We start from the raw sequence: 23,322 nt of genomic DNA, 5'->3' as shown, positions 1-23,322 counted from the left end.
CATATGCCCTAATGAGTCTTTTTGGAGCAAAAATTAACATAAGGTCTTATTTTCGGGGAAACACGGTACGGTTAGTAAATTCCAGGAATACAGGAAACTTACGTGTGTTCACTGCTTGAACTCCAGGGTCCAGAACAGTATCTGCAACCTAGCAGGTGTTTAATAAGTATTTGTTAAATGAATATTGAACTCTTGCAGGACAATGACTACTTTATTCATTCCCAGCACTTACTATATCGTGCTTGGTGATTACAGAGGTTTCCACATTTGTTCAATGGTCTATCACAGGCTTCCTAGAGTGCTTAATTCTGCATATGCCTCGCCCCAAATCAGCGGAAACAGGAAGTCAGGAGGCTGCAGGCAATATCAAATATCATGTTTTCCTAAGGGCAGAGCAGGTATCAGCTCCAAAACTTCCACAGAATTGAATATACTTGTACGCTATGTGAGAAAGGTGAAGAGCGACTCAGGTCCCAGGTAAGAGAGGCAGGATAGATATGGTCAGTAAGATGGAGAGGCCAGGCTGGATTCTAGGCAAGGACCGAACCCTGTCATGGGGAAATTTTCCTCACTCTCCTTTCCCTACTAAAAGCCATAAACCAGCACCCTCCTCCATAAACTTTTCCAAACTGAGTCCTAGGATCTTCTTGGTCTCTAGGAGGTGGTAAAGATACAGACACAGCAACACCAGAAGCCACCTACAGATTTGTTACTTTATTTCCTCTGAGTCTCTGGGGAGGCAGCAGGGATGTAAGGCGAATTGGCAGTAGGTGCAAGGGCCTGAGCAGAACTGGTGCTGGGAAGGGCTGGCATGGGCAGGACGAAGAGAAGGAAATTTAAATATCCAGGGCTGAAAGCCAGCTAATGGGTCTCCTTCATCTGTCTTTGGATTTTGTGCAGCATCTCCTGCATCCGCCGCAGCTGGAACAGGCACATACATCAAAATGGGGACTTTCACAAGGTCCTATAGTCTTAGGGAAGTAGCACCCCCACCCCCAGCTCTAATTCCTTGAGCACAGGCTTTGGTAGCCCTGAGATGTGATGGAGACCCTGGGTAGAACCACGAATCCACCAACCCAGGACCCAGATATGCACCAGGGCCAGGGATCTTCCTATTCTCAAACCAAGAGATACTGAGGTTTAGAATGAAGCAGAGGACCTTCCAGGTCCCTCCCCGGTTGTCAACCCCTACCACCCCATACTGCTCTCACCTCCTCATCTTTCTCTCGGATCAGCCTCTCAGTTTCTGGATCTGTCCCTGGTGGGACAGCAGGGATGGGGAAGTCGGTACCACTCTCTCGAGTCAGTTTGCTGAGGGGGAGGGAAAGGGGAGTTGGTAAGGCTAGGGGCACCCCAGCACCTGCGTGGATTGAGCCCAGAGCTTGTAGAAGAACAAAGGAAGGGCTCGGTCTCACCCAAAGCTGAGCTTGGGATCCCAACCCTGCCAGCTCTGTCCTGGCTTTTGGCCATACTTGCGATTTCGTTCTTTCACCACCAGGCGGGTCATGCTCTGGATGCACTGTGCCCGGTAGTTCTCATAATGTGTCTCCCGCGTCACATCCTTAAGGTCTTGCATATGAGTGCGTACTAGCATTGTCCTCAGCTTCACAAAGTCGCAGTGCCCTGGGTTTTCCACTGCATAGCAAGGCTAGGGGTCAGCCAGGGGCATGAGAAGGGCAGAGCCACTGAGGGCAAGGAGGTACCAGGTCACAAGCTCAGTGCTTTACCTTCCACGATGCCCCAGGGGTAGAGTCGGCCCCGAACTCGCCGCCCTCTGGCCTCTACCACAGTGTTGCTGCCAATTACAGCAAATGGGATGCTTTCCTGGAAGAAGTTAGGGGTGTCTGTCGTCAACAACCCCATTCTCACCTGTTCCTTTCCATGTATATTTTCATCTTCTCTGCTTCACTTTAGGAAACGAGGGTCCTCTCCCACCCCAATAGCCCACCCTTACATAGAATTCTACTTCTTGCTTCTACCCAGAAGAAACAAGATGGGAAAGGGGTGCCCTGGGGTGGCCCCACCTTTAGGGCTTGGTCCTGTAATTTGAAGTCCTCATCCTCATCAGAGTCACATTCTGGGAACTGGTAGACCTTGATTCCAAAGCGCTCTATCTCCTCCCGGATCTGGCAAACACATGAGGGGCCCACAGTTCTGGACACTCCATCCTTTCCAGAAGCCCACCTGCTCCCCTCCGCCCACCAGCTTCCCTCACTTTGCGTTTCTTGCGCTCCACTTCAGGAGGTGTCAGGGTGTCCGCCTTGGCCAACACAGGCACGATGTTGACCCGCTGATGCAGGGCCTTCATGAATTCCACATCCAGTGGCCGGAGCCTGGGGAACAGGAATCTGTGACCACCTGCTTGCTAGTGGCAGCCCTGCCCCTGGTGCGCTCAGCCTGTTCCCTTGGCAGCACCCGGTGGTGTCAGGAGCCTCAGGCTCGGACCATACCCGTGGCCGAAGGGCGAGATGAAGTACAGGCAGCAGTGCACCCTGTTGTCTTGGATGTTCTTGCGGTTCAGGCCACTCTCGTCTCGGAAATACTGCTCAAACTGCTGGTCGATGTATTCTGCCACAGGCTTCCAGCTGGGGCAGGGACAGACAAGCAGAGAAACTGTGGGAATGGGGGCTGCCCAGTGAGCTCTGGGACTGCAGAGTAGCCCCTGCTCTGGGCAGTGTTTTCAGGACTTTGTTATTCCCCGGCTTGCTTCACTACATCTTCAGGGAGGTACCTGGGTGGGACAGGGGTACATCTCACATGTCCTGATAGAAAACCAGACTAAGCACATAGGCAGAGTTCAATAAACACTAGATTGGATGAGAGGAAAAGAGCCCGGGTGACCAAACAAAGCAATAAAAATAGCAAGGTGAACACCAATGGGGGGAAGCCAAGTGGGCCCTAACTCAGGTTCACAGTCCAACCTCAGAGAGTTTGTTCATGTTGTCCCCACCCTCTCTCTGCCTCTCCAAACCCACTCTGTCCTTCAAGACCATATCCAAGATAGATAGATACATACATACATATGTAGATGGACAAGAAAACTGAGGTTTTTGAATATATATTATATATATATTATACTATACATATAATCTCACCGTAGTAAAGAGTTATATATGTACATATACATATATTACATGCATGTATGCATGTTTGTGTGTATGTGTGTGTATGTATACGTGTGTGTTTATATACATACATATATATAAATTCAACACCCTCGATTTTCAAGTCCTTTGCTCTTCCTTTATCTAGCTGAATCCTCACTGAGAGGTGACCTGATAGGTCGACATTTTGAGCATCATCACTCTCATTTTCTACATGCAGAAGCTAAAGCAGAGCAGCTAGGAGACTTAATCCAGATCATTTTCGCTAGCAAAATCTCTACCCACCGGGGTCTCCGGCCTTCTGAGTCCCAGCTCAGTTTATCCCTGCACTGCCTGAGCCATTTACTAACTGCTTACCTGGTTGACATACGTTAGAGAACTATCGCTCCCCACTCCCCCACGCCTGCTGCCATCAGACTGTAAACCTCTTAGGGACAAGGATCGTTTATACTTGCTCTGCATCCCTTGAATTGTCTATCACACGCTGGACACCTAGTATGTGCTCCATAAATTCCTGATGGTTGACTAAATGAATATATTTGGAGGAACACTGTAAAATGTGCAGTGCCAGGCAAATGAAATATTATGGTGGAAGGTAAGAGGAGCTAAGTAGATCGATCGGAGGGGCTCATATGGTAGGAACCAGGTACTGGATGGAGCTAGAGTTTCAGGGCAAGCCCAGTTTGCTGAGGCATATTCCTATAGCTGGAGGGTCATGATGACATGGTTGTCACCACAATCCATCAAATTTATGGAAACCATGTACCATGTACCAGCATGGTGCTACGGCAAGAATGTTAAGAAATGGCCCTTCCCTCAAGGCTTAGACTATGAAACTGAAGATAAACCAGTGTGCTGAGCTGAAAGTCACATGCTGTAATGAAAAAGCATGTGACAGGGGTTGTTCAAAGCACAGAAAGGTCTGGAAGGGTCTGATTAGTCTGTGAGGCAATTATCCAGGGTCAGCTGCATGGGTGTGCGACCTGTGCAGTCACACAGAGCCCTGCACTCAGAAGGACCCACACGCTTAGCTTGATTATTCTCTGCTGTGGCTATATTGAAGTTCTGAATCACTTTGAACAAGGGGCCCCACATTTTTATTTTGCACTGGTCCTGCAATTGCGCTAAAATTCCTGAGTGTAATGTAAACAGACCTTTATAGGTTTCAGGGCACGTTCACATGCATCATTCTGGATGATTTTTACATCATCTGGGTGAGACGGTAAGGCTTGGCATTTTTCAATTGAAGAACTAGGGATACAGTCATTTGCTCAAGATCATGCAGGTGCTAAACGCTGAATCAAGATTTGAACTTTCAGTCCAGGGGTCTTAGCATCACCCTGCCTAACTTTACCAAAGGCACCACCTCTTATCCTATCTTTGTCATGTGTCTCTCTACTCACTTAGGTGTGACTAAGCCCTCTAGTTTTTATTTTAAAGAAAAAATAAATCCAGGGATGATGGTGGGGGAGCTAAAGCAAAGCCACTGTTTCTTTGGCAGGTCGCCTAGAGGGTACCTGGGGTTCCAAGTTCCACTCACTTTTCCCCTTTGCTTCTTCTTTCTCCCCTTCACTCCTCCCTCCATACACTCTCACCCCTGTAATAAAACTTGTCTGTGGCACCTAAAATGTTGCTGGTGAAAGGAATGGGAGGAGGGTGACATGTATTAAGCACCTACTATATGTCAGGCCCTGTGCTACATTTTCACGTGTTTGCTTTTTAGAGGCTCTTCTTTCTTATCTTTTGCCCTCACCCCCATTATAGAATTATAGGTCAAAGTCAGAAGGAACATTAAAGATCATCTATTCAAATCCTTTCCCTTTCACCTTACAGAGGAGACAGCTGTCCAACAAGGGGCAGTGGCATGCTCAAGGTCACAAACTTCTTCCTCCTGACAATTTTGGCTATATCAGTGCACCTGGGTGTGTATACGGAATGGGGTGGAGGGAGTGGAGCTGGGGTGGTGCTTGGTCAAACATACCACTCTGTGTTGTTGACTGCATCCCCGAAACCTGGGGTGTCCACAATGGTGAGCCGCAGCCTCACACCCTTCTCTTCTATGTCCACTGCATGTTTAGTGATCTCCACAGTTTGCATGATCCGCTCTGGAGAAGGAGGAAACTGAGGCCAGGGCAAGGGCAAGGACCTGCCCAGTCAGGACAAACCGCCCACCACCACCAGCTTGGCTGCCCAGACTGTCTCATCCACACGGCCCTCCTTCCCACCCCGAGGCTGCCTGGGGGCCTGTGCTCTGGGAACCAGCAAGGAGCACATTTCCCAACACAGGAAATGCCGGTGGCTGTTGGCTCTGGCCCCAGCCTCTTTGCTGCTCCCGGCTTTTTTGTTGGATTCCTGGAATCCTTTGGGGGTCAGAGCTCACTCAAAGGGCAGGATTCTGGTTCCTGCCCTGCCTCGGCACCCAAATCTTTAGGGAGCTGGCTGGTGGGCTGCCAGGCTAGATAGGCCTATAGAGACGCTATTAGTCTCTCTAGGAGCCATGGTTTCCTGCATGCCAGGATGGCCCCATCCCCCAGCCTGTGGAGTGAGTTTGATTTCCCAAGTTAGGTCGGCCTGCTAGTCTTCATGCTGCCCTCCTTCCCTTACCTTCAGCACTGAGGAGTTTCCTGTCCCGGTACAGATCAGTGAGGAAGAGGCTATTGACAAGAGTGGATTTCCCCAGGCCAGACTCTCCTGACAGGGAAGAGAGGAAAGAAGCACCAAATCAGAAGATAAGATCTATAGCCAACAGGCAACCCCACTAGACTTAAGGTGTGAAAGGAGCTGCTTTCTTATCTAATTGGCTTGAGACTAACCAAACAATCGCGGAGTTGGAAGGAAGCACAGAGAACAGCTTATCCAGACTTCTCTTTTGAATGAGGACCAGAGAGGCTAACAAATTGCCCAAAGCCACACAGGAAAAGGCAAATACAAGAAGCCTGTTGGTGAAGTGTTCCTTAGACCACTTTATCCAACCCCCGCCCCCGCACACACACACACACACACACCGTACTTTCAGCCACCCATGTCTCCCGGCTATTTTGCAAAAAGGGACAGCCACTTGCTACTTTCTCCTTCCCTGCATGTATACCATTCCCACCTGAAACAGCCCCAGCCCAGCCCCACCCTGCCCCTGCGCTACCTGCCACCATGAGGGTAAAGTCAAAGCCTTTCTTCACAGACTTTCGGTGAACTTGATTGGGGAGAGTCGCAAAGCCCACATACTCCTTGTCATCCTAGGGTACAGGGAAGCAGAGTGCGTCAGAGCCAGAGGCTGGAGGGGCCCCAGGACCCAACATCAGCTTTCTGTCTCCCTCCCAGGTCTTTGCCCAGCCTTAGAGGAGCAGTGCCAGACCAGCTGGGTTCCTGCTCCTGCCGATACTATCAGTTTTCAATGCACTGGGGCTGACACCACAGAGCTGGGGCCAACACAGGACAGACGCACGCACACACGCGTACATTCAGACTGTTTCTGCTCCCTCCCGGCACCAGCCCAATGAAGGGTGAGGCTCTACCTCAGAGGAATCATAGGGATCAAGCTTGCCCCATGGGCTGCGGGGCCGGGCTGCGGGGCTGAGAGGGGCTGAGGCAGAGAAGCACTGCTGGCTGTCAGAGGGCTGGGGCCACGAGGGGATTCTGAACTCCAAGTCATCCTGGTAGAGGTCCGGGGCCTGAGGCCTCGGCTCTGCAACTTGGGGCCTGGACACCCAGGTTTTGGCCTCTGGTTGGTGGCAGCTCTCATTTCCTGGAAAATCCTTCATGAACTTGTTCAGTTCTGAATCATCCGTTTCCTCCTGGAAGCGCTTGATCTAGGGGTGGATGGGTGGGTGGGGTGGGGTAGATGGGTAGGTGGCAGGAAGGGAAGAATGAAGGAAGAAGGCAGGAGAAGGTGAGAGGGAGAGAGAGGAAAGCGCCTGTGATTAGAAAGGAGAGAAACAGCAATAGCAGCCAAGCCAGAGGAAGTGCTCACTGTCTCTCCCTCACCTGCAAAAAAACACAGGACCCCATGTCAGGAAAGGCCCCAGGCTTCAGGAGCAGCCCTGGGCAGCTCCCAAACCTAGCAACTGCTCTTGGGAACAGAGTCACTGAAGTCCTGATGCCCCCTTTTGACAGGGTGCTTGTTGAGGCTCGCCTTCCTGCGGGTCTGGCCCAGCCAGGGGCTGGGGACCGCTCAAAGCCAAAAGTCAGACTGAATACGGGGTCACAGACAGAGGCGTTAGAGCTGAGAGGAGAAAATGGCTCAGGATTCAAGGAGCGTGCAGTCAAAAGGTGGAGGAGGAGGGAAGAAGGGAGCTGCCCGATCCAGGTAAATCAAGAACCAGCAGGGGGCTCCATGTCTCCTGTCATTGCAGGTCAGTGAGCTCTGGGACTGCGGTGCAGACTACCGGGAGTGCTCACTGCCCAGGGCTCACTGGCCAAGCTCAATACAGCTGACCTGGCCCTCCCTTGTATCAGATACTGAGCCACACCAGTGCCTGAGCCTGCGCCCCAAGGGAGAAGGGTAAACCTGCCAGTGGGTGCTAAAGGTGGGTGCAGGGGATCTGGGAGGGACCAGGTGAGGTCGGATGAGAGAACACTGGACCTCCCGAGCTGCTGACAGCCCCCAACTCTGAGGGACACATAGGGGGAAGCACCCGTCAGTTGTCCCTTGGCCCCTCTGGAGCTAGGCTTTAGCCGGTAGTGCAGGAGGGGTTCTGGCTTGAACTGTGACCCACAGGGGTGGTAGATAGAGAATGGCTGGCTTCCGTGTAGACATCTGTTCCACCCCATTTCCAGCTTGGAAGAGATGCGGCTCCCCTCACTCTCACCCTCAGCTCTAGACCCTGAAGCTTCCTCTCTCCTTTGGGGGCCAGCCCCCTTTGTGGAGTGCCTGGCAGTGCTGGGCTCAGTTCTGCCTCACAATATCCGCGTGCCACCCCCAGACAATGGACAAGGGCCGGCTTTAGAGGCTGACTCACCCTCTGGGGATTGGCCGAGCCAGTGGGGGCTACCCCGGACCACCATGGAGTCCCAGCCAGAGTGGGGGGAGGTAAGATGGCCACAGTCTTCCTGCAGGTCTCCGTTTTATAAAGGAAGAACTGAGGGAGGTGGACATGCACACTGCCAGGTTTATGCCAGAGGAAAGGGGTTGAGATGGGGAACCCAGAGGGAAAAGTCCCCTCAGAGCCACTTCCAGGCTGTCACCTCTCAAGTCCCCATACCTGCTTATAGCCATAGTCTCCAGGGCTTCCCCGGACAGGGGAGGAAAAGAGGCCCTTTAGCTTAAAACTGGGGCTCAATGACCAGAAGAGGCTGTCCAGAGGCAAGTCTGACCTAACAGGCTATTCTCACTCATAATATTCGTGGGGTCCAGTGGGGTAACCATACACCCCAGTTTATGTTTGCTGTCCTAGCATAATGATTGTGCCCCTTTTCACTCTCAAAAATGTCCCAGCTTGGACAATTAATTATATGGCAATACAGAAGGGATGGGGTTGGGGGCAGCAGGTCTTGTTTTCTGGCAGCTAAAGAGTCTGGGGAATTCCAGGAAATCCTGCCCCTCTATACAACCCCACAGTGGCCCAGCAGTTGGTCTGAGGGGTTTGGGCTAAGGGTGGGCTTCCCCAGGGGCCCTGAGCAGAAGAGCAGCAGGGAAGGGAGAAGGGAGGGCACTGATGGAGACCCCTGCCCCACACTCTTCCAGCAGAGCCACCAGGAACCCAGCACCACTCTCTCTGCCAGCCTTGGCTGCGCATCAGCATGGAGGGGCCCACAAGGGCTCTAGACAAGAAATCAGGACACCAGGGTCCTCACCCCCTCTCCGTCCTTCCCTGCCCCCAGACTGCCAGTGACCAAATCATTTTCTGACTTTGAGCCCCAATCCCAGCCAAGGCAGCAGGAAGGCAGGTCAGGTCCTTCTGTCTCCCAGAGCAGCACCTTACCCCAGCTTCATTCCTGTCCTCGGGGACAGAACTGCCTTGCCATCCCAGTGAACGGTCCATGTCCCACGCTTCAGACTCCCTGTCGGCAAGCTCTAGGTCTAATTTTATCTCCCAGGCAAAGTTCCTCACACACAGAAACAGCCTGGTCTTGATGCTCTTGTTGTAATCCCGAGTCCTGGCTTGCTCCTTTCCCTTTCTATTTGACCCCTCTGTCTCCATCAGGGGCCAAAAAAGCCCGTGGAATGTCCTTTCCACCCCCTCCACCCCCCCTTCCCTTGGCTCCCACCCTCCAAAGACAGCTCAGCTGCAGCAGAATCACTCAGTTTCTCTGCAGTCCCCTCCTCTTCTGATTGGCTGCCCCATGACTCCTGCCTACTGCCTACCCCGGTGGGCACAGCACCAGCCTCCCAAGTCTGTCTGCAGCTCAGGTTCTTGATCTACTTGGCCTGTCCTGTAACCCCCAAGAACACAAAGGCCTGTCAGAGGGTTGTGAGTTGTCCCCAAGGTGACCTGGCCCATCAGTATAGAGGGCTGGCCACCCAGGAGACTCCACTCCCAAACTATTCCAATCTCTCTCTTTCACTCTAACTTGAAGCAGTACTGAAGTAGGGTGGGGTGTCCTATAATCCCCTGGGCACAGGTTCTTATGGAAGCAGATCCAGTTTTTTTCCCAAGTGTCCCTTTGTGTTCTCCCAGCAGAGAACACCACTGTCTTCAGAAATCTGCCCTAGATTTCCCTGCAGCGAGCCCCAGCCACAGAGGGACTCCTTCCACCTAAGGATACCTGACCTCTGACTCATGGGGACCTATATCACTTCCATCACGCCATCGCTCCCAGAGGGTCAGTGGGCGAGCGGCTTGGTCTCTAAGGGGCATGAGTTCAGGTCAACAGAAGGCTGGCATCCCAGAGGCTCCAGAATTGCCAATTAGGTGAAAGACAAATTGAGGGGCCTGGCTGGGAGTGTGCAGATGGAGCACTAGACTAGGAGTCAGGAGGCCAGCATTTCTGGTTTGTCCAGAAATGCGCTTTGTGATTTGGAAGTGTTTTAATTTCAAGGCCTTAATGTCCAATTGTGAATGGCCCTTCTTGCCTCCCTGGAAGGCTGGGGAGAGAAAGCACTCCCAGATGACAGATAACCTCATGCTGCTTTGAACTTAAGGAGAGAAGATGCATCTTAAGTCACAGGATGGTTATTAATGTTGGCTTGTCGTTCTTTTTGCATGCAAATTAATCCCCCACCCCCACCCCTGGGGCTCCTGGGCTGAGTTGTTCTCCCCACTGATCTCCAAAGCAGCTGAGACACTGATTTTCTTTCATAAAGAGACCCTCATAGAGGAGTCTGGCTTGACATGAACAAGTCAGCCTAAGGACTGGACTGGCTTGAGGGCAGGACAGAGGGTGAGGACTCTGGTGGTGGTGGGGTGTCTTTAATTAGAGAGGAACAGGGTGGCCTCAGCCAAGTTGAAAAAACCAAGACCTCAGCTGAACTGAACTTAATGTGTGGCAGCAAAAGCCCCTCTTGGCCTCTGTTGGGCTTGGCACTGGAGACAATCAATGCTCCCCCAGGCTTCCAACCCTGGAACATTCAGTTTGTCCATCCCCATGTAGGGAGAAGGATGGAGGCAAGGATAAACAGAGGCACCACTTGGACTTTCCCAGGAATCCCCCTTTGGGGAAGGTCACAGGGTCACCAAGACTTCCTGGCCAAGACTTGGGCCTCAGCCTGGACACAGCTTGAGAGACAAGAGCCCAAACGGTTGGCCTTTCCAGACCCAGAAGCTTCTGATTTCATGGGGTCCAGGGAGCTCCCTTCTGGAGGCTGCCCACAGCCAACGTCCTGCCCCACAAGCTGATCACAGATCTCCTCCCACTGCAAACAGCCTATGCCTCTCAAGGCAGAGGACAAAGGCTGGGGGACTTCCAGACTGGGAGAAGCTGGCACGGGGCATGGAGGCCCTGACACCCGGCATAGTATATTTGTGGCAGACAACGACAGCAGAAGAGCTGACACTCACAGCCAAACGTCAAAACTTCCTACCTGGGGGCCTCCAGGGAAGCTGGTTGGGGTTACTGTTTCTCCTTCCACTACAGGCAGGTGGCAGGAATGAGTTTCCCCCCACCACCCCTGCCCCCCACCACTGCAGAGGGACCTGGTTTGGGAGGGGGGTGGTGTAGGATGCAGCAGAAGGAAGCTTTCCCCATGGTTCCTGCCTCAGAAGCAGAGGGATATAGCTGATTCCACGGAACAGAATGGTGGGCTGGGCTTTCCTCTCTCAGGATTCCCTGGGCAAGAGGGCTCTGTAGGAAAGGCCTAGGAGCTGCCCCTTGCCAGTCCGTGGGAGGGAGGGCCCAAGCGTCTCACCATCCCTCTTGGGGAGGCAGGCAGTTTGTGGGCCTCCTCAGTGTTTTCCAGAGGAAGTTAGGGCTGGTCCCTGAGCCCAGGGTGGGTGGTGAGGAGGGGTGACCCAGGTAACAGCTGATCCAAGCAAGGGCGGGGACCCTCAACTCCGCTCATCGCTGACGCGCCCTCCCCAGCATAACTTGAGCGTATCGGCCGGCGTCCAATCCCCAGCATAGACCCACCCCTATCATCCAAGAACGCGGGCAGCATCCTGGGGGTAGGAGCCCGCTCCGAAACCAGGGAACGGCGAACGAGCAGAGCTCGCCTGTGCCCGCGGCCAGCGACAGCGCCTCCCGCCCGGCACAGCCCGAGCTGCGGCGCCGCAGGTCCCCGCGAGCTGCCCGGGAGCGGTAGGCCCTGCGCGCCCCGGCCCTGCCCCGCGCCCCACCGTCTTACCATGGCTGCAGCCCGGGCAGGGCCGACTCCGCCTGGACAGCGCCCGACGGAGCGGCGGCCAGAGCTGCGCGCGGACCTCGCTGCACCGCCGGCCCCAGCCCGCCGCCTCCAGCGCGGACCGGCCGGGGGCGTGGCCCGGAGGCGGGGGCGGGGCGAGTCGGCTCCAAGGCGGGGTCTGCACCTCCGAGGCGGGGGAACCTGGCGGCCAGCCTAGGGCGAGCGTTGAAGTCCGCGAACCCCGGTGGTGCAAGGTGCGGAGAGGCGCTCAGGTCAGGGCTGCACTGTCACCTGGCTCTTCCTTAGCCCCTAAAGAGTGACCTCTTTGGTCAATGCATCACCATGGGGGCTTGAGCCAGTCCCCAAAGAAAAAGGGCCCACCTGGCATTCCCAGGAGAGGACTTTGGAAGGAGAGGGGGATTTGCCCCACGAGTTGGAGAAACCAGTAGCTACCCCCGACAGACAGTCCGGAGGTTTGCGGCAAGTGAACCTGAACTGATGTCCAAGTTACTGATTGTCCAAACCCCTCCACACTTCCTAAGGTGGAGTGGCAGACATTCTCTGCCTCCACCCAAGCTATGGAAGGAGAGACAGGAGGTTTCCTTTGTGCAGGGCCCTAGATTAAAGATTAAAGAGGATTTGCTGCATAAATTATCCAGGCATCATCTGCTGGAAAGGTGGAAAGGAGAGGCTGAGTGGCCTTTCCGGGGCAGTGGAGGCTTGTATGGGGCTGAGAAAAGTGGGGAGGGCCTCTGGAGAGGCCATCCCAGGCGTGCTCCAGGCCATGCTGGGCGATCAGGTGAGATGCTATAGGGACAGACATCCCAGCAGCATTAAAGGCATTGGAGGCTCAGAAGGGCCAGCAGCAGTCTGGGGAAAGATGGTTAGGGGGTAGGAGTTTGTGGGGATTTCCTTAGATAACACAGGTCTGAGCTGGTCAGGCTTCTGTGGAAATTTCCAGAAGCATGCCCCTTCCTGACTCCCAAGTCCTTCCCCAGGGCAGGCTGCCTGGCCTGAATACACTTTGGACAAGATTGAGGCCCACAGGCACGGCCCTCTCTATTGGTAAAAGGGCCAGAGGCATGCCTACCCTATTGCAGTCTGATCTGTGACCCTTTGGGCTGTGGCCATGGTTGGGATCCGCTAAAACTCGCCAGAGAGAGGGAAGGGTGGAGGGGGCTGGGTAGGTAGATGAGATCAGGCTCAGAAAACCCGGGGCAGCTACTGGAGATGTTACTGGTTATTTGGCACTGGTGGGCTGGAGGATGAAAGGTGTTGATGCTTAAAAAAAATCAGTTCATGATGATAAAGCTTTCTCACTGGATGACCTCACTTCACCTCTCTGGGCCTCAGTTTCCACATCTGAAAATGAGAGGATTAAACTAGGTGAAGGACCAGCAGCTTGGCTCCAGTGAAAGGGAAACTCTGAAGGTAGAGAAAGTCTCCCGGAAAAGGCCAGATCAGGAGATCTGAAGCTATACTCAGGAAAACAGCCATAAAGGAGTTTCTTCGGAGAGAAACCAATGGCTGTTGGAAGTCTGCGGCGGCAGCAGCTATTGCCATCAGACCCAGATGTCACACTTGAGCCACACAAAGCCACACTGTTGGGAACTAGCTGGAGGCCACTGGTACTCATGCACACACTCGTAAGAATACCTCTTGGTGCTTCCACCAGCAGTCTGCGTGGCTTGGGCTGTGGGTGCTGGGCCCAGGAGAGAAAGCCTAAGTCAGGGAAGAGAGGTCCCATCACAAGCTTTGTTTTCTACATCATCACATCCCTCCCACCTCAGTTCCAGCTGCAGTTCATGTGCTACAGGCCCATCTCAGAAGGCTGCTCAGCTGGGGTTGGATTCCCAGCTCTACTCGGTATGTGCTGCCCAGGCCCTGGAAGCCCTGTCGTGTCCTGAAGCACGTTGGTGCCAGCTTGCTTTGAGGGATGTGTGGCCCCAGGAGAGGCCTGGGACCAAGGAACTCATCTATCTCTAACCCAAGGATCTTAGGGTCTCGATGGTTCGTCCCTTTGTCATCACTGCACCACAGGTCCAACATGAGGCATGCTGGGTGAAAGAAAAGCTGCAGACAGACTGAGCCTTTCAACCTGCACAAGCCCTGCAGGCTAACCCTGCAGCATCAGGGGTCTCTGAGAGAACGTGGCCTGGGCATAGTCCGCACGTCAGCTTTGGTGATTATCACACTGCTGCAAAGTCCCTTCCCTTCCCTGGGCCTCTGTTTCCCCTGCTGAAAGACAGGACTGGACACCCCCACCACCCCAACTCCAGCTCTCACATTCTGTGTTGGTGCAGGTAGAGTCTGACACCTGATCAGAAGTAGAGTCAAAATACAGCTGCCCTTGTGTGCGTCACTGACCACTGAGCACTTTCCCCCACCTCCCGCCATCGACTGGCCTGGCCAACCTTGCATCAGTGCTTCTTTGCTCTCGGAGCTCTGGTTCTCTCTTGAAACCCAACATCCCACCAGCCATGGATGTCCTTGACTATAGCAGTTTCCCAGGCACTGCTGGGGTGGGGTATTTGAGCCAAAGGTCTAGGGAGTGGGCACTTAGCTTGGCACAGAGGGTAACTCTTTGGGAAACTCAGACCAGCAATCAGAGCTCCATCCTGCTGTCCTGGGTTCCCTCACCATGGTGTGTATGAAACACCTCCTGGCCAGCTCCACTGGATCATTCTTGCCCATCCATTGGTGGAGGGTGTGTGGTACAGAGCTAAGCAAGGACGCTACACCTGGGCCAAGCTAGGCCCAGGTTCAAAGCCAAGTATAAAGAATGATTACCATGGGAAACCAGGGTTTCAGATCTGCGTGACTCGCAAAGGCCACTTGTGCTTCTCAGGAGCAGAGTTTCCCTTAAGTGGTGCAAGAACTAATTGTACCTCTTTTCCCCCAGAGGTGATGAGTCACTGATGACATAGAGAGTCCTGATGGGGCCAAAAGGCTATCACTGGGTTGTGTCTTTCAAGGAAACCTTAGCCAGTCTGTCCAGCAAGTTCTGTGCAGAGGCAAGAAACCAAAATACCCTAAGCCCTACTCCTCTCCCCACTGTTCCTCGGTGTTCCATGATCCTGCAGCAGGTGTGAGATGTGGGTGGAAAGGCCAGGGAGCAGTGTGTTTCCTGGCACTTGCTGAATGGCTGCAGTTCCGGAGCTGGCAGGATGCTAGATGCCAACCAGAGAGCCCTTCAGACACCCTCTCTGCAGCAGGGCAGGGCACAGGAGCTCAGCGATGGAAAGGACTTACATACCTCCCAATGCCATTACCCACTGGAGTCGAAATCCCTTCAAGACACCGCCCCTGCCCTCCCAGCCTCTGCTTAAATACCTCCCGTGGCCAAATACTCACTAACTCTAACAACTGCCCTTCCATCTTTGGTCACCAAGGTCATTATACTCTGAGCTGAAATTTGTCTCCCCCTTGCCTTTACCCTCCAACTGCCTCCAAGCCAGAAGTTTTGCTCACTCATTTCACTGGACTTTGTTTGGTCTTTGATGTCTACACCCTTTCAAATGACCTATCTGTATACTTTTCTCTCCCCAATTAACCACAAGCCTCTCAAGGACAGGAAGTATGTCTTCTAACTTCTAACTTCAATTCAGTGAACATGTGATGTGATGTCTGCTTGGGTGAGTGACCAGGCCTCTGCCCCCAGGAGATGTCTGGTCAATACGGACTGACATAAAGGATTCACTGATTAGTTTTCCACTCTGATTTTGAAGCACAGGCCAGCCTTGAGGCTCTTGCTTTGTTGCCCTTCATTCTGGCTACTTACCAGCTCACACCCAACACTGAGCTTCACGGTTCATATGCAAAGACACAGATATTACCCTCACTAAAACCTTTTCCTCCACCATTCTTGAATATCTAAAAGTGCTGAAATATTGAGAAGTTATGTTCCCGGCAGATATATGGCTACAGAAGAAGAGTTTCTATGCCACATCTGAATCCCTGGGGCAACATGCTCCCTAAAGTACTCCCAGCTTTGATGAGCCAGCTCTGAGCCTGTTTCCTCATGAAATAGGGAGAAAAAAGTCCACCTCTGGGGTACTAAGGTAACACACTTAGCATGGTATAATCACTAAAATGAGTGGTAGCTATTATTTCAGCTACTGAGAAAATTATCCACATCAAACCAGCAACTGTCAACTGTGACCATTTCATATGCCTTCCCTCCAAAGAATTAGGCATGTGCATGTGTAATGGGTGTCCAGCAATGGGAACTGGAGAAGAGCCTTAGACTAAAGTGACATGGGAATGTCCATGCTGCCACCAACTATGGAGTCATCTTCTCTAGCTAGACACCACTCCATCTCAGAAAACTGGTCTTGGTTTCAGACTTACTGAGCCTAATTCCCCAAAACAGCCACTATGGAGACTTCTGGAGCTAAATGGCTTTGCCTGTGGTGAGTGTACCAAGGAAATGACTGGCTGACCCAGCCCTCTCACCTCCAGCACCACAGCCTGAGCTTCTCTCAGGAACTGCCTCACATTCTGTCCCCCTCCTCCAGGCCTTTATTCAGCCCCCAAGGTGCAGCTGTCTTGTGCTTCTCCCCTCAGGGCAGCTGGGCCAAAGGCAGCTGAGCAGAGAAGGGTGAAGAAACATGGTCATTTCTGTCACTCAGGACAGCCTTCCTCTGGCTGAGCAGCTGTCAGGGTGGCTTCTGTGTTACAGATTTGCTTCCTCCCCCAAATATGCACCTTCTGAAGCCAAGCTCCCTCATCTACCCAGGCCCACTGTTTCTCCTCTTACTTGAAAAACCCACCATTTCAAACACCACAAAACTACTCTGACGGAGACATATAATGTTGGAGATGGGTTCCAGGCAGAGAACCAAGTCCCTTCTGGAAATACCAGAAAGTCCAAAATAAATGTGCCAGGTTCTTCCCGATGTGGAATCATTCTGGGCAGAAAGAAACAAATGAAGGGATTCTGGCCTCCGGACTCCCATCAAACCTGTGAAGAGGTGTCGCCTTTTCCTGCCCCTGCTTCCCAGGCAGAGGCAGCAGCCTGCCCAGGCTCACAGTGCAGGCAGGACATCACCCCTCTGCTCCGTGCTTCCAGTGGCTCTTGCTGAGGCATTCCATACCCCAGCATGTCCTAGGCTAACAAACTGTCCTGGTTTACCCAGGACGACGGGGTTCTCAGGAAGCAGGACTTTCAATGCTCAGGACAGAGCTGGGCAAACCCTTATGAGTTGGTTACCTACCTAGCCTGTCCCCAAAACAGCAAGTCTGGGCCAGAGGTCATGAGCTTCCCATCCTGCTCTGGATGTGGCTGCCCGTGGTAGTTGGAGATGAACAGAGTACCATCTGACAGGAAAAGAAGCTGTGTAGTGAGGGTTACGCTGCTATGAAAAGCCTCCTGAGGTGCCCTGCCCCATTTTCAGCAGCTCTGCTCCATTCCTTCAACAGTTCCCTTTCCTCTCAACTATGAGCCTCTGTACAAAGCAAGAGAAAATCAGCGGAGTGGGAAAGATGGCTCCAGGGTTCTTTTCCAACAACTCACATCCTAGGACTCTGCTAACATCCCCATGAATGCAGAGCCTGGCCACCTTCCTCCTGGGCTCTGGATGTTTCTTTGTCAAGGAAGTCTTCCTGAACAAATCATTCCCGTGGCTCAGGAGCCAACAGGAGGCTGGCCATACCATTCCCAAGGGGCCAAATGACATGTCATCCTAAAGACACTGAAGTCTGCCTTAGGTGTCACTGAGACAGCCTCCTCTGGTTCTTGGCCTACTTTTCCAGTTGGTTTCTTGCATAATTGACAGACATAGTAGGGAGTAAACAACCATGTCCACTGACAGCCTGAGAAGTCACATCCGAGGGCAAGGCGGTTGGGTGCCTTGAGGATACAGGATCTTGGGGCCAGGTCAGCCCCACCCTATCATGGGTGTTACAGCCCCTCCCATCAAGAGCTGTTTTATTCCATAGAACTTCCCAGGGCTGTGTGAGAAGACAGACCCTGCTGACCCCCAAGGTCACCCCTAGGACCTTCCTGTTGAGCTTCTGCTACTTATGATTCAAAGAAAACAAAAAACAAAAAATCCCATCAAGACTGTGTTTCTCTCTCAGTCCAGCGTAACCTCCTCTGCAGAAACTCCAGCCCTTAAATCCCAATTCAAGGATGAGAAGCATCTGTCCATCTTTCCTGCTAAGGAGCAGGAGGTCCTTAGACAAAAGGGCCTTGAGATGCCGCTTGGGAGGAGACTGACAAGAGAGAGATGGGCTGACCGGGGCTCCATTCCCAGCTGCAGACCTAGAATGGCTTCTTAAGCTCAACAACAAACATGCTGCCGTCCACAAGCCAGGCACTGTGGCTGGGCCACCAGAGAATTCCTGATGGGAATGGAATCTGGAACAGACTCTACAGTCAACTATTCCCAGCTCCGCGGAAGCAGAGGCCTTGGACACCAGCACCACAGTCTCCATCCTGGGACCGTCTGTGGGCCCTGCGGCCTGGGGGAGGCCTAGCTCTCTCACTCTGAGGACAGTACCTGGCCCATGTCCATGCCATTCCACCTCCAGAGAGCCAGGAAAGACCAGCAGGCCCAGCCGCCTGTGAGGCTTGCCTTCCCTGTTTCTGGGGAGAAGCTCTGCTACTGAACAGGGCTGGAGAGCTGCAATTATCGAGACAGGATAAGAGCTATTTTGGGAAGGAGCTGTCCTGCTGCCAAGGCGTTTGACTTCCTAAACTAAAACAAGCTGTACAAAGGGGGTGAGGGTGGGGGAGAATAGGGAGGAACTTGCTCTGTCAAAAACATCATATCCTGAAATAGGGGAAATACTAACCCCTTCCCAAAGGTATAGATTTGCATCAAGCGGTGAGTAAGAGGCTAGCTGTTAAGATACCCTCTGGCTTTGGGAAGAAGGGGTAACCTGACCCCACCAAATGCCCTGCTGATTCCCTCTCTCCTAAGACTCTCCTCTAAGACCACCTATGCAGTCTAGTGCATTTATTTGGACATTTGAGCACAAACTACTTCATATTGTTGTTTACATGTTTCCTGTCTATCTGTTATCTCCCCATCCAGATGGTACATTTCTCAAGGCCGAAGAATGTGGGTGCTGTGAGGCTTCAATGCTTTCCCCAATAGTGCCTAGCAGGGTGCTAGGCATCTGATTAAAAACTGTTTATGGAAGAGAGTATGAGGAGGAGGAAGGAAGAGAGAAGGGGAGGAGGAAGAGAAGGATTTACTGTCTTGCATGGAGATAATCTCTAAAAGTAGCTGCTCCCACCCACAGCTGAGCTCAGGGCACGGGGCTGGATAAGAAGCCATGGCAGAGGGGGTGGCAGCCGCATTTCTGGCACCTCCCTGCAGCTGTTCCGTTATCTGAGCTGAGCTAGCCTGCCCCCCACCATTTGTTTTCCATCTGTAGTCAATTGTCCAACCTGGGCTAGCCCATGGATGGGACCCTTAGAGGCCATGCTAGGCTTTGGGTATGAAAGTTCTATAACAAGAGACAGAAAGAGCTTGAACTGTCTTATCAAACATGGGCCAAGAACTAAAGTACTTATGGGAACAATGCACTATGAAATCAGGACACTGCCAAATTCAGGACACAGGGCTGACGAGAGCAGAGTTCACCTTGTGGCTTTCCAAGGTGAGGACTCAAATAGTGTGTAACCCAGAAAAGTGTCCCCTTTCTGGAGTGCCCTAGGCTGGAGAGGGGAGAGCCAAGTGGAGACCAATCCAACCTATGGCTTCCCAGACAGCCTTCCCACAGAGCACTTGGCAGGATTCATTATTTGCCAAAAGATGTCTACTCTTTTTTTCCTGGGCTGCAATTAGCTCATATAGCACTTTCAAGCAAACTGCCCTCTGGGGACATGCAGCCCCATAGGTGCACAGCTTGGTAAGTGGAACACAGGCTAGATGGATTTCAGCGCCCGCATGCGTTCTCTGCATCAGAGGGTAAGACAGGGACTTGGCTAGGGGGGGGCCACAGGAAGGCCAGAAGTAACGTCCCAGGGGCATTCTTACCTCCTCATCTGTCATAGTGTAGAAGCAGAAGCCAGGTATCCCCAGTGGTCAGCAAATGGAATTCAGAGAGTGCCAACAAGAGGGGAAAAAGAGAATTTTACAAAAGATATCCAGTGGACTTGGGCATAACCTGGCCCAAATCCCTTCCTAGTGCAAGTGGCCCAAATAACAACAGCTAGCATTTATTGAGTGCTCACTGTTGCCAGGTACCATGCTAAGTGCTTGACATGCGATAGCTTGGTCAGTCCTCACAAGAACCCTAAAAGGAAATCATCATTCCCATTAACAGATGTGGAAAACTAATGATTAGAGAGGTGAAATACTTATCCAAGGTTACAGTTAGAAAATAGTGGATGCAGGGCTCAGAACCAATAATGTAACTCCAGAATCCATATTCTACTAAACCTCTACTTTACGGAGCTTTGCTCCCTCTGAGGGGCGGGTCTGCCCTTTGATATCACTTGGAGGGCTCATGCTGGTTGGGACTGGATTGCATTCCCAGGGCTCTCTCTTCCCTAGGAACTTCCTCATCCAGAGCCCTGGCCTCCCTCATGCTCACAGGGCTGGAGCACATTTTGGGCCACAACACTTGAAGCAGGAACTCCCTGCCACTCAGATTCTCTGTATAAGGGCTGGTCCCTACCTTCTCCCCTGTCACAGAGGTCAACAGTACAAAAGAAGCCGGGGGTCACCAGGCCCTGTGGACACTTCTCTTAAGGACTTTAGAGTTGGCTGCAGGTTCCACTGATGGCCTCAAGGTGGAGGCCCAGATACCCCTGAAGATTTGGCTGGGCAGCAGCCAATAAGTATCTCCCAGGTCCTGAGATGGGGGCTTGAGAGGGGTCTGAGAAACTAGAGAGACACATGAGGAGACCCATCAACCTGAAATAGTGTGGGGTCAGCCCTGAGTAAGACTTGAAGCAGGTAATTTGTTTTGGTGGGGATTGTTTGTTTTTTTATCACATAATAGGTAAGACCAGCTAAGCTGAAAGGCCATGGGCTTAAATTGTTCTCCATTCCAGAAGTGACTATCTCCCATTAAAAGGAGACTCCTAAAAATGAAATAGGTTCCAAGCCCCAAAGGAGTAACTAAGGCTGAAATTTTAGGCCAGATGAAAAGTTTCTCTGCTCCTTCAGTCAAAGCCCCAACAGGTACCACGTCCTAATAGACCAGCTCTGGAGACACATCCACACAACCCTCCCATCTGTCCTCCTGCCTCCCGATCCCCCCACAACGCACCCACAGGAGGGAAAAGCACAGACCTTCTAGCCACCAGATGACGCGATTGTACATTTCCTCAGAGACATCTGAAACAGAGATTGTTGCTTTTTTCTGTCTGTGGGATGCATACCCCAACCCCCACTACTTAACATCTCCCTTTCTAGCTCCATACTTCTCCACCCACAAGTGCCCTCAGCCCTGGATCCTCTCCAGTAAGCTCCTTCAGCTTAGGACTGTCACCTTCCCATTCTCCTCCTCCTTTTCTTCCACCCTCTCTTTGTGCCACTGTTAATGCCTTTCCCCTCGTGGAGATATGAAGTCCCAGCTCATCTATGCCCTACCTCCTCCACTTTGTTGCCAGAATATTCACCTGCGGATCTTATTCTTTACCAGCCCTTACCAACCCTCACCCCAGATCAGTTCTCCATGTCCACTCTCGGGATGCCATCCCCCATCCTACTAACCACCCTTGACTAACTTCCATTGAAAGGTTAAGCAGCAATGCCTGGAAGAGTCAATGACTGACACCAACCCAAGCATCATCTTTGATGTCATCAGCTTGGAGCTCAGAGTAGCTGGTGGGGAAGGAATGGAGCCATGGGCTCAAAGATGGGTCTAGCTTTGGCACTGGCAGGAGGGCAGATCTGAGGCCCAAATGAAGGGCCTTTCCTGCTCACCCGCGTCCCACTTCTCTAAATCAGGGCTGCATCTGAGCAGTCTGCTTCTTCACATACCCAAGAAGAAAGCACTAAACCTTTGAATGGGTTCTTTGGAGGTGCTTTGGGGGGCCTGTGGCACTTCCTTCAATGGTGCCTGGCGTGGAGGCTTCTTTGGTAATGGTAGTGGCGGTGCTGGTGCTGGACTTGCCTTCTCTCTCTGAAACATCAGATCCTCACAGAAAGGGCTTGAGTCCATTTCAAACAAGGACAATGAAGGGTCTAGGGGAGGAGGGGACTTAGGCTCGAAATCAGGTGTTGTCGGCTGGCTTTGGGGTATTTCAACCTCAGGATTGAGTAAGGCCCACCAGGACGACTCAGGCCCGTACCTAGGCAAGGACCGAGGCGGTAAGGGCCGAGGGGTCAGTTCCAGTTTTGCACGAACAGAGGGCTTTCGGGAGGGTTCTGGATACCTGAGTGTGGGTCCTGGGGACGTGCAGCCACTTTCTGAGGATCTTAGGATGTGCTGCTTATAGAAGGGCTCTGGAGTGGCAACCATGGAAGACTTGTGGGGGCTCTCAGATACTGCTCTAGATGTCACATGGTGAGCTGGCTGCACTGGCTGTACCTCTGCGATAGTGACCCTGCGGCCACCCTCGCTGTCTCCTCGCACTGAGGACTTCATTTTGGGCTCCACCTCTGATGATTTTAAGACTTTGGGGGAGGGCTTGGTTTCAGGGTAGGCAGAATGCTTGAGGATTGGCTCAGGCTCTGTACGCAGAGAAACTTGGTGTCCACCATCTGTATCTTTAAGGACAGAGAGTCTGAGGGATGATGCCAAGTTCATATTCCTCTGCAAAGCCTTGGGTTCTGGATAAATTGAGCTGTGACGACCCGTTTCAGACTCTTGGCCAGGGGTTCTTCTCCGGGCTGTCCGAGGGTCTGCATAGACGCGGCTGCTGCCGTGCTCTGGGCTAGAGGGTCTCCTTGGAGATCTGATCTCAGCAGCAGTCACACTCTTTCGAATGGGCTCCGTTTGGACTGATTCATCCTTTGGGCAAATCAAAGGCCTGCGGGGCACTCTGACTCCTTGTGGGTACTGGACCTTGGAGGGTGAGTCTTCTTGTAAGATTTGTACATTATCCTTCTGGTTTACAAAACTCAATTGGCGAGAAGATTTGGCATCAGACATTGAGTATCGATTACTGTTGTCACGCCCTGACTTGCTCTCACCCCCTCTTCGTGTTGATTCCTCTCTGGGTGGACTAACATTCCGCTGCATCTGGACAGCAGGGGAAGCTGATGTCTGAGTTTGCTGGATCTTTCGCTGGAGCGAGGAATGGCGGTATGCTTCTGATTTTGATCGGCTCTCGATTCCTCGAGGGATGGGTGCTCCTGAGAAGCCAGGTCCTAACTGAAGGGAGACAGATCGAGGATAGTCTGATGATGAAGGGGGAATGATGGGATGCCCAGCTTCTGACCTTGGAAGGATAGAAGGGCTTGTTGAGAGTGCAGCACTTTGCTGGCTCAAGACAGGCTTGTTCCCATGTCCCCGCTGAGGGGAGGTGTTAGTAATCTCAGCCCCTCTCTGTGCTGAAACTGCTACCTTGGACCTAGTTTTACTTGTCTTGATCAT

At 52.5% G+C, this 23,322-nt stretch overlaps 1 protein-coding gene across 8 annotated transcripts; it reads right to left on the bottom strand.

The window, feature by feature from the left end:
* Window positions 1-107: 107 nt before the first annotated feature.
* Window positions 108-23,322, bottom strand: SEPTIN4 (septin 4; the record flags this gene model as incomplete). Of its 8 annotated transcripts, XR_013991875.1 has the most annotated exons (14): window positions 108-148; window positions 233-354; window positions 703-921; window positions 1,212-1,311; window positions 1,473-1,635; window positions 1,728-1,824; window positions 2,025-2,126; window positions 2,216-2,333; window positions 2,451-2,585; window positions 5,086-5,209; window positions 5,709-5,795; window positions 6,244-6,337; window positions 6,617-6,910; window positions 9,023-9,264. XR_013991875.1 is itself a non-coding variant. In XM_081027648.1 (13 exons), the coding sequence occupies 13 exons, from the start codon at window positions 23,320-23,322 to the stop codon at window positions 862-864; spliced, it is 3,000 nt and encodes a 999-aa protein (XP_080883774.1). In that variant the 3' UTR covers window positions 693-861. The 8 variants fall into 8 exon arrangements, 6 of the variants coding, with proteins under 6 accessions (XP_080883779.1, XP_080883774.1, XP_080883776.1 ...); XM_081027648.1 differs by lacking the exons at window positions 108-148; window positions 233-354; window positions 9,023-9,264 and adding exons at window positions 21,049-21,116; window positions 21,765-23,322 and having other exon boundaries at window positions 693-921; XR_013991874.1 differs by lacking the exons at window positions 108-148; window positions 6,617-6,910; window positions 9,023-9,264 and adding an exon at window positions 11,821-12,286 and having other exon boundaries at window positions 195-354.

Source organism: Rhinolophus hipposideros, assembly GCF_964194185.1.
Source record: "Rhinolophus hipposideros genome assembly, chromosome: 20".
NCBI lineage: Eukaryota > Metazoa > Chordata > Mammalia > Chiroptera > Rhinolophidae > Rhinolophus > Rhinolophus hipposideros.
This window is presented reverse-complemented; position numbering and strand designations above follow the sequence as displayed.